At 34.3% G+C, this 13842-nt stretch overlaps 1 protein-coding gene across 1 annotated transcript; it reads left to right on the top strand.

Moving 5' to 3' along the window:
- Positions 1-2202: 2202 nt before the first annotated feature.
- On the top strand, positions 2203-6592 carry LOC145141323 (calcium-dependent protein kinase 1-like). Its single transcript, XM_079074614.1, has 8 exons — positions 2203-2357; positions 2889-3789; positions 3972-4115; positions 5015-5167; positions 5363-5478; positions 5589-5756; positions 5836-6057; positions 6266-6592. Exons 2-8 carry the CDS (start codon positions 2991-2993, stop codon positions 6383-6385), a joined length of 1722 nt encoding a protein of 573 aa, XP_078930740.1. The 5' UTR covers positions 2203-2357; positions 2889-2990; the 3' UTR covers positions 6386-6592.
- Positions 6593-13842: the final 7250 nt, after the last annotated feature.

Below are 13842 nucleotides of genomic sequence, written 5' to 3'. Positions count from 1 at the left end.
TTTTTTGTGCGGTTGTGGTTCAGTTTTTTAACCACGTAGTTTTGGTGTAGTTTTTTGTGCGACTTTAAACTACTATCGGGTTTTTAATGCCTAAAAATCAGTATTGTAAAACTCGACTCAACGAGTTACTTAGACTCATCCTACATCCGAGACAAGTTTTACCTATTAAGCCAAAGAAAAACTCGAAAATCATTTAAAGTAGGTCAAAAACAGTTAACTAAAGGAAAATTAGTCAAACTCAGTCCAAAATCAGATGACTCCGTCATTAAAATGGTTTGGTTGATAAAACTTGGTACGATGAAACCAATTGGTTTAATGTACACCACTAGTTGAATCATTTTATAGAGTTTATTTCCCATTCTTTTTAATTCATGAGAGATAAACTAAAACAAAAAAAAATGTTTTCCTTTATTCATTTACATACAACACACAAAATTACTTTATTTTATTTCCACTAAATTAGTATAATTTATTGATCAATACTTTTCTTTAAATAATGTCATACGTAACTTATTTATTACTCTGGGTTTAATTATCTATAAACATACCATATTTTTTTTTTCGAAAAACACATACTAGGTATATAATACGCGATACAATTATACATGTGACAAAAATAATCAACTATACAAAGGGTGTTAACTGTCTAGTAATATGTCACTATTCCTAATCATACATGATTGTTTATCTTCATAAAACATCCATTAATTTTTAATGGAGAATGAATTATCATTTTTATTTCCATTTGTTCTAATATCATTGAACACGAGACATGAATTTAATTAGGGATGATCATCTGAACCGGTGGACCAGATCGATTCGTACTTGGACCGACACAAGATTGGGATCAGTTTTATACTATTCGGCTGGTTCTCGTTACATGAAATCACACTCAACAAGTTCTGATTTTTTAATCGGTTCAGTACACCAATTCCTCCTTTGGATCGGTTTGGATCGATTCCTAGTTTTATGTTATGTGAACTTTTTAAAAATTGCATAATTCATTCTTTTGAAGTTAGACTGACATGAAATCATTTTTAGAGTTTGTAATTCAATCTAGACTATAATTTCAACATATTTGGTTCCATATTTAATGAGTTACAGTCCTTCAAAGTCGGGATATTAAAGCTGAAGTTTTTTTCCAACTTTTATGTGTAATCTTCTAAAAGTTGCAGAACTAATTCGTTTGAAGTCGGATTGACATGTGATCTTTTCCAGCATATAGTTTAGAGTTTATGCTTTATTTTAGGCTATAAATTCGTCGTTTTAGTTGCATATTCAATGAGTTAAAATCGCCCAAAGTCGGGATATCAAAATAATTTTTTTTCCAACTTTTATGTTTTCCCCGTACGCCTTTGTTGTAAGTCTCGTAACACGCTTCCATAAAAAATCAACGTTAACATAAAAAAACCAACTTTCACTATTGTTTCAACGACTTGTACCATACACAACGAATGTTGTACCGCTCCAAGAACCGGAAAACTGGCATCGAAACCGGTATGTCTCAATAAGTCCGGTCCACGGTCCACACAATCCTCTCAAAGCGGTCCGGTTCCAAGCCGATCCAAATGGTCACCCCTAAATTTAATCATTCTCATATAGGTTCAAGTTTCTCAATCTTAGATATGATAACAGACTTGATTAATTATCAATATTGTCTGGATACAACTATACACTTGATCTTTCCGATTCTACCAAGAGACCCAGTCGAAACTCGATTCTACCAAGAGACCCAATCGATTCTACCTAGATGCCATATTTTGTATGTAGTTTTATGCACGACCCCTACTGTTCACATCCATACATGTAACATGTCTAAGCTGAGATGTAGTCTTCGAGAGAAATGTGAACTTGCCCAAATGTCAAGTCCACTAGCCCGATCCGGTTGTTGGGTCCATGTCTAACTATTTTGGATAAGATCCACAATGGGTTTACCTATTAACGGAGTTATGCAAATTTTCTTTCGACAATGTCGATTATGGAAAATTATCTAAAGAACTTGTAACCTCTAGAAAATGAAAAAAAAAAAAAAAAAAAAACACGACAAAAGAACTTAAAAAGGCGAAAACAAATTGAAAATATCAAACGCCAATTTCGGGGGATTGAGATATCCAAAAGAAGGACAGAGCAACCGCGTTTATCTTGTCCGTGTGAATGAAAGGTTGGATGATACTAACAATTAACAAACAGTCATATATATTCTACTTCACAATTTAATAATCCTCAACATGTTTTTACTTACATAATACATCTTTCCTCATTCATTCCCTTGAACTAATCAAAACACATAAAATAAGAAATGGTTAGACTAATTCAGCACCTCTGCCTCGCTTCGCCTTCTCCTCCATAGCTATTAGGTAAGTATTCCTTTGTTTTCTTCGTATCAAGATCTCTCAACCTTTTTTCCATTTCAACTATTTTAGATGCTTTGACCATTTCCCTTGGTTTCAACATTTCTTTGTTTTCTGCATAGACTTTCGATTACTCTCTCATCCTTTCTAGGTCTTCTATTCTTTTCTATCTATGCATACAAAATGCTTGTAGTTGTTTATTTCCTGATGTGATTAATCGGTATTTGATGTATAATTTACTTTATACAACTCGAATCAAATCTGTATAGTTTTTAAATCGTGGTTCAGTTTAATTTACTTCTGCTTTATGGCAATTTGAGTTGAGATTCGTGATCTTGTTTTGATAATCTTGAAGTCAATCGAAGTGGATTTGACTTTATGTTTTTGGGTTTTTGATAAAGTTTAGATCTTTGTTCTGAATCTTTATATTAAAGGTGAAAAGGGGGTATCTTGGGAGGTGATATGATAGTATGATACCATGTTCTTGTTTTGACAATCTTGCAGTCAATTGAAGTGGGTTTGACTTTATTTTTCTAGGTTATCTTGACGATGAAGTTCAGATCTTTCTTTCTCTGAGCGAAAAATCAAATCTTTATGTTAAAATCCTTCAAGGGTTTCTTGACAATTGATCAAAGCTAAATGGGTAACACTTGTGTTGGGCCAAATATTTCAAAAAATGGATTCATCCAATCCGTTTCAGCTGCAATGTGGAGAACCCCAGCTGATTCCACCCCACCTACCCCAAATGGAGAACAATCAAATCACAGCAGACAATCAGAATCACCATTACCTGTTCAAAACAAGCCACCAGAACAAATCACAATTCCAAAACCAGACAAAAAACAACAAGAAGAAGAAGAACAACAACAACCAGTAAAACCCAAAAAAGCCCCTCAAATGAAAAGGGTATCAAGTGCTGGCCTTAGAACCGATTCAGTCTTACAAAGAAAAACCGGGAGTTTAAAGGAGTTCTTCACATTGGGGAAGAAATTAGGACAAGGGCAATTTGGTACAACTTTTCTTTGTATAGAAAAAGCAACAGGTGAACATTATGCGTGCAAATCGATTGCAAAAAGGAAGCTATTGACAGATGAAGATGTGGAGGATGTGAGAAGGGAGATTCAGATAATGCATCATTTAGCAGGGCATCCGAATGTTATAGCCATTAAAGGAGCTTATGAAGATGCTGTTGCAGTTCATGTTGTTATGGAATTGTGTGCAGGAGGTGAGCTTTTTGATAGGATTATTCAAAGAGGACATTACACTGAAAAAAAAGCAGCTGAGCTTACAAGAACGATTGTTGGGGTTGTGGAGACTTGTCATTCTTTAGGGGTTATGCATCGCGATTTAAAGCCTGAAAATTTCTTGCTTGTTGATAAGAAAGAAGATTCACTTCTCAAAACTATTGATTTTGGATTATCGGTTTTCTTCAAACCAGGTATACTTTGTGTTATTCTTGTTGGAGTTTATTGATTTTTCGGTTTTCTTTATAATTTGTTCATACCTGATTAATGCTTATTGTACCAAATTGGTTAAAGAATGGTTAACAAGTGAAACATATATGGATGCATATATTTGTAAAAAGATTGAAACTTTGAGTTAAGGTTATTGTTTTTGTAGGTGAATCATTTAATGATGTGGTTGGAAGCCCATACTATGTTGCACCAGAAGTCTTGAGAAAACGTTATGGTCCTGAAGCAGACGTTTGGAGTGCTGGGGTTATTGTTTATATCCTATTAAGTGGTGTACCTCCATTTTGGGCTGGTGAGTACCTAATCCTGTGAAATTACTTATATACCCCTCGTTTTTATACCCCAAAGTAAATGCAAACAATTTGTTTCTGATTTTATTTTGTGTAAAGTTATAATCCAAGATTCCTTCTTTTCCTATTAGTGATTACTGATTATACAAAATGTTGATAGTCAAATGCTTCTTTATTGCATATCTTTTTGATTATACTCTCTCCATACCATGAAGATTACTACTTTTGATTCTAGTTTTAGGACTGTTGATCAAATGTCTAAAATACCCTCCATCCGATGAAAGTTACAACTTTTGACTCTAGTTATAACTTAGTCCAACTTTTTCACTATTGATCAAATGTCTAAAATACCTTTCAAGAACGACTCTACCTCGATTCCTCACTTAATTGATGTTTTTGATTATTGATTAAATGTCTAAAATACCCTTCAAGAAAGACTCTACTCCTCATGTAATTAAAGTTTTTGATTATTGATTAAATGTCTAAATTTCCCTTAAAGAACGACTCTAACTTGACTCCTCACTTAATTGAAGTTTTTTGACTATTGATCAAATGTCTAAAATACCCATTAAGAATGACTCTGACTCTTCTCCTAACTTAATTGAAGTATTTGATTATTGATTAAATGTCTCAAGAACGACAAAGGAGAATACATGTGACCAACATCACCGCCATCGATAATTTGTAATAACAGCAAGGACAATTAGTTAACTTAAACTATAAAAATTAGGCAAAATCGGAAACTTTGCAATGAAATGAAAATTGTTGTAATTTGTAATAGACGTAGGGAGTATCTTTATTAGCTATTCGTGATATGAATCGTATAACTATTGTTGTTTATTGTAGCCTATTTTAAAAGAAAGTTTTCTTATTTGGTAATTAATGGGTATATTATATATAGAAACGGAGCAAGGAATATTTGAACAAGTCCTGCAAGGCGATCTTGATTTCTCTTCGGATCCATGGCCAAATATTTCTGAAGATGCAAAAGATCTTGTAAGGAGAATGCTTATTCGAGACCCAAAAAGACGATTAACCGCACATGAAGTTTTATGTAAGTCTTCTACTTCCATGCTTTAACAACCAGATTGTTGACCTAAAAATGGGTCGATTTTGGTTATATTTTATCTCCAATGGGTAAAATATAAAAAATTAGCTAAAAACTTAACTGGTAGTTATTGATTTGGTTGTTTTAATTTCAACGTATTTATATTCTTTTCTTCTGTTTAAAATGTTGACCATTTTACAGGCCATCCTTGGGTTCAAGTTGATGGTGTGGCTCCTGACAAGCCTCTTGACTCAGCAGTTCTAAGTCGAATGAAGCAATTTTCAGCCATGAACAAGCTTAAGAAAATGGCTCTTAGGGTAAGTTTGACTTATGTACTTTAACTACTCTACTCCCTTTTGTTTCAAACAAAAACAAGTATAATTTGACTTTTGACTTTTGACTTTTGAATTTGGTTTTCATTTTTCAGGTTATAGCTGAGAGTATGTCTGAAGAAGAAATAGCAGGGCTAAAACAAATGTTTCAGATGATTGATACAGACAACAGTGGTCAAATTACTTTTGATGAACTTAAGGCTGGATTAAAAAGAGTTGGTGCTAACCTTAAGGAATCAGAAATCTATGATCTTATGCAAGCAGTAAGCCCTACTTTTTTCAGATTCTTTTATAATTCGTTACATTTTTTTTTTTAATACAATGCATAATGTCTGAACACAGGCGGATGTTGATAATAGTGGAACAATTGATTATGGGGAATTTGTAGCTGCAACTCTGCATCTGAATAAAATTGAGAGAGAAGATCATTTGTTTGCTGCTTTTTCATATTTTGATAAAGATGGAAGTGGTTATATTACTGCTGATGAGCTTCAACATGCATGTGATGAGTTTGGTATAGATGCTAGACTTGAAGAGTTGATTCAAGATGTTGATCAAGACAATGTAAGTTTTTAATTTCTTTATTTATGGAGTTGCTAAAATTTTGCATAGATGTGAGCTTTAGAGCAATTGGTAACGTTATTTTTTTTCACAAACAATGTAAAAAGAAAAAAGCAAGACATGAATAGAATAGCCCTAGTTACAAAACACGAAATTGATTTTAAGTTTTAAGAGTGTTTGTGTTTTTGGTTTTATTTTATTTATAAAACAGGATGGACGCATAGATTACAATGAATTTGTGGCCATGATGCAAGGACACACTGGGGGCGCACCAAAGAAGAGCCTAGACAATAGTTTCAGTATCAAGTTCAGAGAAGCATTTAAGCTTTGAATATATCAACTTTTTTCTTGTTATTATTATTTTTTTTGTTCTTTTCCATTATAGGACTTTACTTTCATTAAATTTGTATTTTGGTTTTGAGTTTGAATTTGTTGTGAAAACTGTAATTCAGCTCTGATTTGGATCTTGCTACAACCGAATGTTATCAAGTTCTTTGTGGATATTAACTTATGGGTTTCTTGTAACCCTTTGTTTTAAGAGGATACGATGGTTCTTGCAAAATACAGAAAGAAGCGTCATATTGCTAGAATATGTGCTTTTATTCAACAGAATAAATTAAAGAAATGGTCCTTATGCTCTCCATATTCCTGCAAGTTAGTCCAAGAGATTAAGCACTTTTTAGTCCATATTTCCTAATTTTGTTACACATTCGGTCTTAGTCTTAGTCGGGCAGACATGAGAATTCTTAGCGAGGGGCAAACTCAAGATACAAAACACATCATATATAATTGAAAACTTTTTTTTTACCTTATCAACAATCGCTTGCTTCAAAATCACAACTAACAATCAATATATTATATTTTTATGAAAATAATCAAGAAAACCCCAAATTTAACTAATCCTAGAACTTCTAAAACAAATATAAATACTAAACATTCGATCATATATAGTAAACTAATTAAAGACTTATGAACCCACGGTAAATCAATTAACAAACATAAATTTATTATGTGTTATAATATGTAGATTAAGTTAGATAAAATCTATATCGATATAACAAATATCTGTAATAATATATAATCAAAATCTTAATTTTATCCTAGAAGATGAGAGAGCGGGTAAGTTTTCTTCCCTCTCTCCTAACTTATCTTTTTTCTACTTAACATTCTAAAAAAAGCGACGATGTTTTTTATGATCTCAATCTAAGAACACGTCAATGAAATGGAGATGGATACTAGCGACAAAAAGATAGAACATCATCGAGTTGGAGAACTTTAAACATATTAAGGGCATAAACGATGCGACGGTGGAAGAGAGACGTTATGTTTTTTTGGCTGTAATTTTGGTCTTGGGTTGTCCTTTGATTTTTTACTTTCTATGACTCGTGAGTTATTATGTATTGTGAATCCATTTATGAATCCATCATTTTCATATTATGAATCTAAATTTACATTTTGAATCCAAATCCAGTTTAGTCCATATTTTGGATCCATTTTATAAAAGCAAGAAAAAGAAAATAAATAAAGAGGAAATTATTTTGTTATTTATTGAGCATCAATAAATAATTAAAATTTATTTTGGTTAATTTATTATTTATTATTATGTTAATAAATAGGTAGAAATCAATGTAATTTTTTATAATTAATTAGGTGGAATTAATTATGCCTAAAAGAGTTATATTAATTATTTAGAATAATTAATGAGTAATTCTAAAATGATAATTACATGAGAATATAATAATATTATTTTTCGATTTTATTTAGGAAATGATAATATTCCACCACCTATATAAAGGGAAGAGCCTTAAGAGTTGAGACATGCTAAAACCCTAAAATTGGGCCATTAAGAGCCGTACTCCTTCCTTTCTGTTATGATCGATGATCCAAAGAAACCTATAATTTCTTTTGGTCTAAATACTCATGCTCCACAGCTGAGGTTCTTGCTTGCTTGGCCAATCAAGGGGTGCAATTGTAACGCCCAATATTTCATACCAAGTACACCCTAAAAATTTCATTTATCATTTAAAAGTTTACAACAATTTTGGTGTACATTAGCACTCTGGAATACAAGTAGTTATCACAAGGATCGTACTGGCCTTAAGTATAGGATCGAGTCGGGCGTCACAATAATATACCTGCAAAATAATCATCATAACAACATAAGCCTCACGGCTTAGTGAATAACAACTACTAAAACATAATTAGATAAATAATATAAATCACATTATAACTTATTTCTCACTTATTTAATAATTAATTTATATAGTTAGTGGTATTATCACAACCAACATCTCAGTGATAATCTATTTTTCATTCATAATCTATCCCTCAATCAACAATCTATCTCCCAGTTATTAATCTATTTCTCAATCGTGATCAATCTCTCAATCAATGATCTCTCTCTCTCTCTCTCTCTCTCTCCATCTCTCTCATGATCCATCTCTCATTCATAATTAATCTATCAATATCTCTCACTATCATAATATATCATTCTCAATATTAATAAATCTCTCTATTAAGATCTTTCAATTCTCTTTCAATAGGAATTAATCTCTCTATCCTAATCTATCACTTGTTCATGACAAATCCATCAATCATGATCTATCTCTTAATTATATTTAATCTATCAATTATAATGTATTTCTCAATAATGTTCAAACTCATAGTAATGAATAACTTCTCAACAAAATCAATTTATTTAAATCTCTGTACAATTCATATATCGCATATCACAAATATCATAAATATCACATATATCACAAATCTAATATAAACAATTACCCATAAATAATCTATCTTATAAAGCAATATATCTCACAATTATAATCTATCTCATCAATCAAAATCAATCTCTCAAAACACCTCACGAGATGTGGACATGGAAGGTTCCATCGTTAGCACATATCAAGGTTTGGGGTTGTGAAGCTTTCGTTAGACGAGAGACTCACGAAAAGCTTGAACCTCGAAGTGAGAGATGTATTTTCATCGGCTATCCACAGAAGTCCTTTGGATATTTGTTCTACAGACCTAGTGAGAACATGGTATTTGTAGCACGAAGGGGAGTCTTGAGAGAGAGAGAGAGAGAGAGAGAGAGAGAGAGAGAGAGAAAGAGAGAACTCATATGTAAAGAGGAAAGTGGGAGCACCATTGATCTTGAAGAGATTTAAGAATCAAACGATGAAGGAACCTCTGAAGATGCTAGGGTTCAACGTGAGGAAGAGATTCCAGTTGAACTAGTTGACGAGTCATTACCTCTTAGGCGTTACACTAGAGTTAAAATGCAGCCTGAGTTCTATGGTTTCCATATTACTACAGATGGTGACACGTTTATCAGCGACAATACACTGGTAAATTTGGATGAACCGGCTAACTACAAGGAAGCAATAACAAGACCTGAGGCAACCAAATGGCAAGAGGCAATGTACAACGAGATCAAGTCCATGTATGACAACCAACTTTGGAATTTGGTTGATAATGTACCAGGTCGTAAGACAGTTGGGTACAAATGGATCTTCAAGAAGAAGACCGACATGGATGGAAAGGTACACACTTTCAAGGCCCGACTGTCGTAAATGGATTTACTCAAACCCCAGGGGTTGACTATGATGAGACCTTCTCACCAGTGGCTAAGACAAAATATATTAGGATAATGCTCGCCATAGTTTCATTTCATGACTATGAAATTTGGCAGATGGATGTCAAAACCGCTTTCCTTAATGGGAAGTTGGCTGAGGATGTTTATATGAGTCAGCTATAGGGTTTTGTTGATGCAAAGTTTCCCAATAGAGTGTCTAAGCTTGAGAAGTCAATCTATGGATTGAAACAAGCTTCTCATAGATGAAATCTTTGCTTTGACGAGAAGGTCAAGGAATTTGGCTTCTCAAGAAGTGAAGATGAGTCATGTGTATATGTCAAAGCTGGTGGGAGTATAGTAACCTTCCCAGTATTGTATGTTGATGACATACTTCTTGTAGGAAATGACATTCCAACTTTGCAAGAGGTTAAGTCTTGGCTTGGAAAGTGTTTCGCTATGAAGGATCTGGGAGAGGCCGCTTATATTCTAGGGATAAGAATTTTAAGAGATAGGAGTAAAATACTAATTGGACTTAGTCAAAGTACATACTTGGAAAAGGTACTAAAATGTTTTAGTATGGAAAATTCCAAGAAAGGAGAACTGCCTATACAGAGTAATACCAAACTGAGTAAGACTCAGAGCCCGAGTACCAATGCAGAGATAGCAGAAATGAGTAGAGTTCCATATGCTTCTGCCGTTGGATCTATCATGTATGCTACGAAATGTACTTGCCTTGATGTGGCATTTGCTTTGAGCATGGTCAATCGTTATTAAGGAAATCCAAGTAAAGCTCATTGAATAGAAGTTAAGAATATTCTCAAGTATCTGCGAAGGACTAAGGATTGGGTCCTAGTATTTGGTGGCAGTGATACATTGAGAGTAACTGGTTATAGTGACGCCAGCTTTCAAACAGACAGAGACAACTTTTGTTCTCAATCTGGCTGGGTGTTTACCTTAAATGAAGGAGCGGTAACCTAGAAAAGTTCCAAACAAGAGATAATGGCTGATTCAACCTGTGAATCAGAATACATAGCAACGAGCGAAGCATCAAAAGGAGGCAATTTGGTTGAAGAACTTCATCGAAGACCTAGGAGTTGTTCTAGCTATTAAGGAGCCAATGGAAATTTTCTGTGATAACGAAGGAGCGGTTGCCTTAACAAAGGAACCAGGAGATCATGGCAAACCAAGACATATTGACAGAAAGTACCATTTCATCAGACATAGAGTAGAATAAGTTCACCTCGTAGTGAAGAGTGTATCATCAGAAGAGAATCTTGCAGATCCCCTCACAAAGGGTCTGAGTAGGGTCAAACATTTTTAACATGCTAGGGGCATTGGTCTGAAAGATGATATTAGTTTTAGTAGTTAGATAATTAGTTGAAACTTGTAAAAAAGTAAATGTAATTGACTTTTGGTGATTAAAATAATAGAGAATTATTTATGAGTTTTTTTACTACCTTTTTTCAATTGTTTATTATTGTGTTTCATTTTGCATGGTTTACTTCCCGAATAATTCGATTATTCAAAAGTCCACAGTCGATCATACTTTTGGAAGTAAGTAGTGAATTAAGACTGTCATGAATTGAATTGCAGATTGTCTAAAGAGTTTTAGACATAGCAATGGTATTGCTACAATGTTCATGGGTACTTTGAAATGAAGATTTAAATATTGGATTAACCCATGCTCAGAGAATTACTTCATGGAATTTATCACGAATAATTCTGAGACGATACTATCTTATAATATTGAAACAGAGATATATGAGTTGTGGTTTACAAGTCAGTTGTGCATTGATGATACGTAAACGCATCAATAAATTGATGTTATAAAACGTATTGTTGTGCATGATCTGATGAGTAAATGGTGCAAGCATATAAGTCAAAGTTTATTCGTTCCTTTTTCCCTAACGGGAAAAGCGATATCTTTGGGCCCCTCGGTAATTAGGTGTTGACTTATAGTGTCGGGCCCGACCATGACTAATGTAACGCCTGCAGATCCGGGCTAGTCAATTTAGAGACGATGAGCATCAAAAATGTTGGAATATTATTTAGAAGGATTAATATTAACCACGTTGTAGTATATGTTACAAGGGTTCCATACATATAAAGAACGCCGAAATCCGAGTTATAACGAAGAAGTTATGGCCCGTCGAAGTTTTACGGCAAAACCGGCACGGCACCAGGAGATGTAAATAGTGAATTTACAGTAGAAGACTTTTTAGACTTAGTGATCTAAACAAAATTTGTAGTATACGTTAAACCGAGAACATACAAAAAAATAACGCCCAAATCTGACTTCGTATGAGGAAGTTATGAATTTTATAAGATTTGGCATAGCAGTGCACGGCCCGAAACTCGAATTTTAGTTCGAGCGGTTTTTGGCCTACGCGGCCTAAATGAGAGTTGAAGATATCATTAATAGGAACTCAACAGTAAAAAGACAGACGAAAACGGAGTCCGTATGTAGAAGTTATGAATTTTACGCGGACATTTAACAGTATAATCTCCTCATACTGTTAAATTTAAGATCGGTCGAGAATTAGCCGACGGAGTCTAAATGAAAGTTTTAGATCTTGTTTTTACCTACGCGTGGATATAAAGAATGTCGAGAGTAGAGCTCGTATGTTAAAGATATGGACGAAACTTGGTCCCTACTCTTCGAGCGCGATAAATTCGATACAGTTTTGTAAATCTGAGATAGAATGAGAATTAGCTGACGGCATCTGAAAGTTGTATTACTCATAAATACCAACGTGTGGATATAAAGAACGTCAAAAATGGAGTTCGTATGAACGAGTTACAAATTATAATAGCATATTTACGTATTAAAATAAAGTATAAATCATATATACGTACACATATATATACAAATATATATATCATTAGAAAGGTATCGACGATGCGGTTATTATAAGACTAGTGTTGAGTACTTTCGACATTAGTTTAGTACAAATATCGTTAAATCTATTTAAAATGGTATTATGAAGGGGTGTTTAGTCGTTTATATAACTATAATGTCATTAAGTAATTATGGAGGGTAGTTTTTGTAAATTCAATTACTATAAATAAGAGGTTTGAGCTCTCATATTTCTTGCACCATTCTCTTGATTCAAGAGTCTTTTTCTCTTCTTATCCCCCGAGCATTTCGGTCCCTCGTGATTCGACTTCTCTTTCTGTAGTTTTAGTATAGTAAGGTGAGCGCTGAAGCGCTGCACGAATCTTTCTTAGAAAGATTCAGCGTGTTGGGTCAAAAATATGGTTTATACTTTGCTTTTCTAGGCAATTGTATTTTTCTGTAATATTATATGTGTTTACGGTCAGGTTTACGGCCAGGTAGTGTTTACGGCCGTAAACAGGTTTACGACCGTAAACCCTGTTTACGGCCCAATGGGTGTTTACGACCGTAAACCGTATTTACGGCCGTAAACCCAGTTTGTGGCCCAGTCGAGTATATATAGGGGTGGGGGGTGTGAGGAATAGAGTGATGAACACATAAAATAGAGGAGCTTAAGTGTGTGCATTTGAAGGTGTTCTAGAGAGAGAAACTAGAGAAAAGAGAGTGTGTGTTAGTGTGTGTGAATCTTGTATCCGGATCTTCATTCATATCAATACATACAAGATTCATCATCTTCTTCTTCTCCTTCTCTTCTATTTGATCTGACATCATCCGTTTGATTGAGATTCCGCACCATCAAACGGATCTGATTGATACACAAGCAGATTAGGGACTTACAATTGGTATCAGAGCTTGGATTGTATCACTCATCTTTGTCAGATCTGGAGCCGATTTGATCTTATTTTGGAAAGATTCTTGCGTTTTTGGATAGATCTCTGAAAATTAGGGGGGGTTTGTTCTTCGCGTTTTTCATAAAAACGAGTTTTTGATCGAGTTTTGGAGCAAAAATGGTGAAAAACGTCGTTTTTTTCGCGATCTGAAGCTGTGTTTACGGTCTTTGAAGGGTTTACGGCCGGAGTTTACGGCCGGAAACAGTTTACGGTCGCCGGAGTTTGCGGCCTCGGCTAGGAATTCGGCTCGGCTCAGCAGCAGCAAGCTTCGCATCAGCGCTTCAATAAAAAGGGAAACGGATTTTGGGGTTGCCGGGGATCGAACCCGGGACCTCTGGTTAATCAACTCAGCGCCTTACCAACTCCTCTAAGCATCCATGTTGTTCCTTAACTCCCGTCTTTTATTCTTAAAGACTCCCATTCGGTTC

Source organism: Lactuca virosa, chromosome 9 (genome assembly GCF_052849685.1).
Source record: "Lactuca virosa cultivar CGN04683 chromosome 9, Lactuca_virosa_CGN04683_v6, whole genome shotgun sequence".
Lineage (NCBI taxonomy): Eukaryota > Viridiplantae > Streptophyta > Magnoliopsida > Asterales > Asteraceae > Lactuca > Lactuca virosa.
The sequence above is the reverse complement of the archived record's forward strand: the minus strand, read 5'-3'. Positions and strand labels throughout refer to the sequence as shown.

Bases quoted from the DNA above. Each gene is read 5' to 3' on its own strand.
- LOC145141323 (XM_079074614.1), top strand. From the start codon at position 2,991: ATGGGTAACACTTGTGTTGGGCCAAATATTTCAAAAAATGGATTCATC. The intron at 3,790-3,971 runs GTATACTTTGTG...TTGTTTTTGTAG, and splicing joins ATCGGTTTTCTTCAAACCAG to GTGAATCATTTAATGATGTG. The intron at 5,479-5,588 runs GTAAGTTTGACT...TTCATTTTTCAG, and splicing joins TTAAGAAAATGGCTCTTAGG to GTTATAGCTGAGAGTATGTC.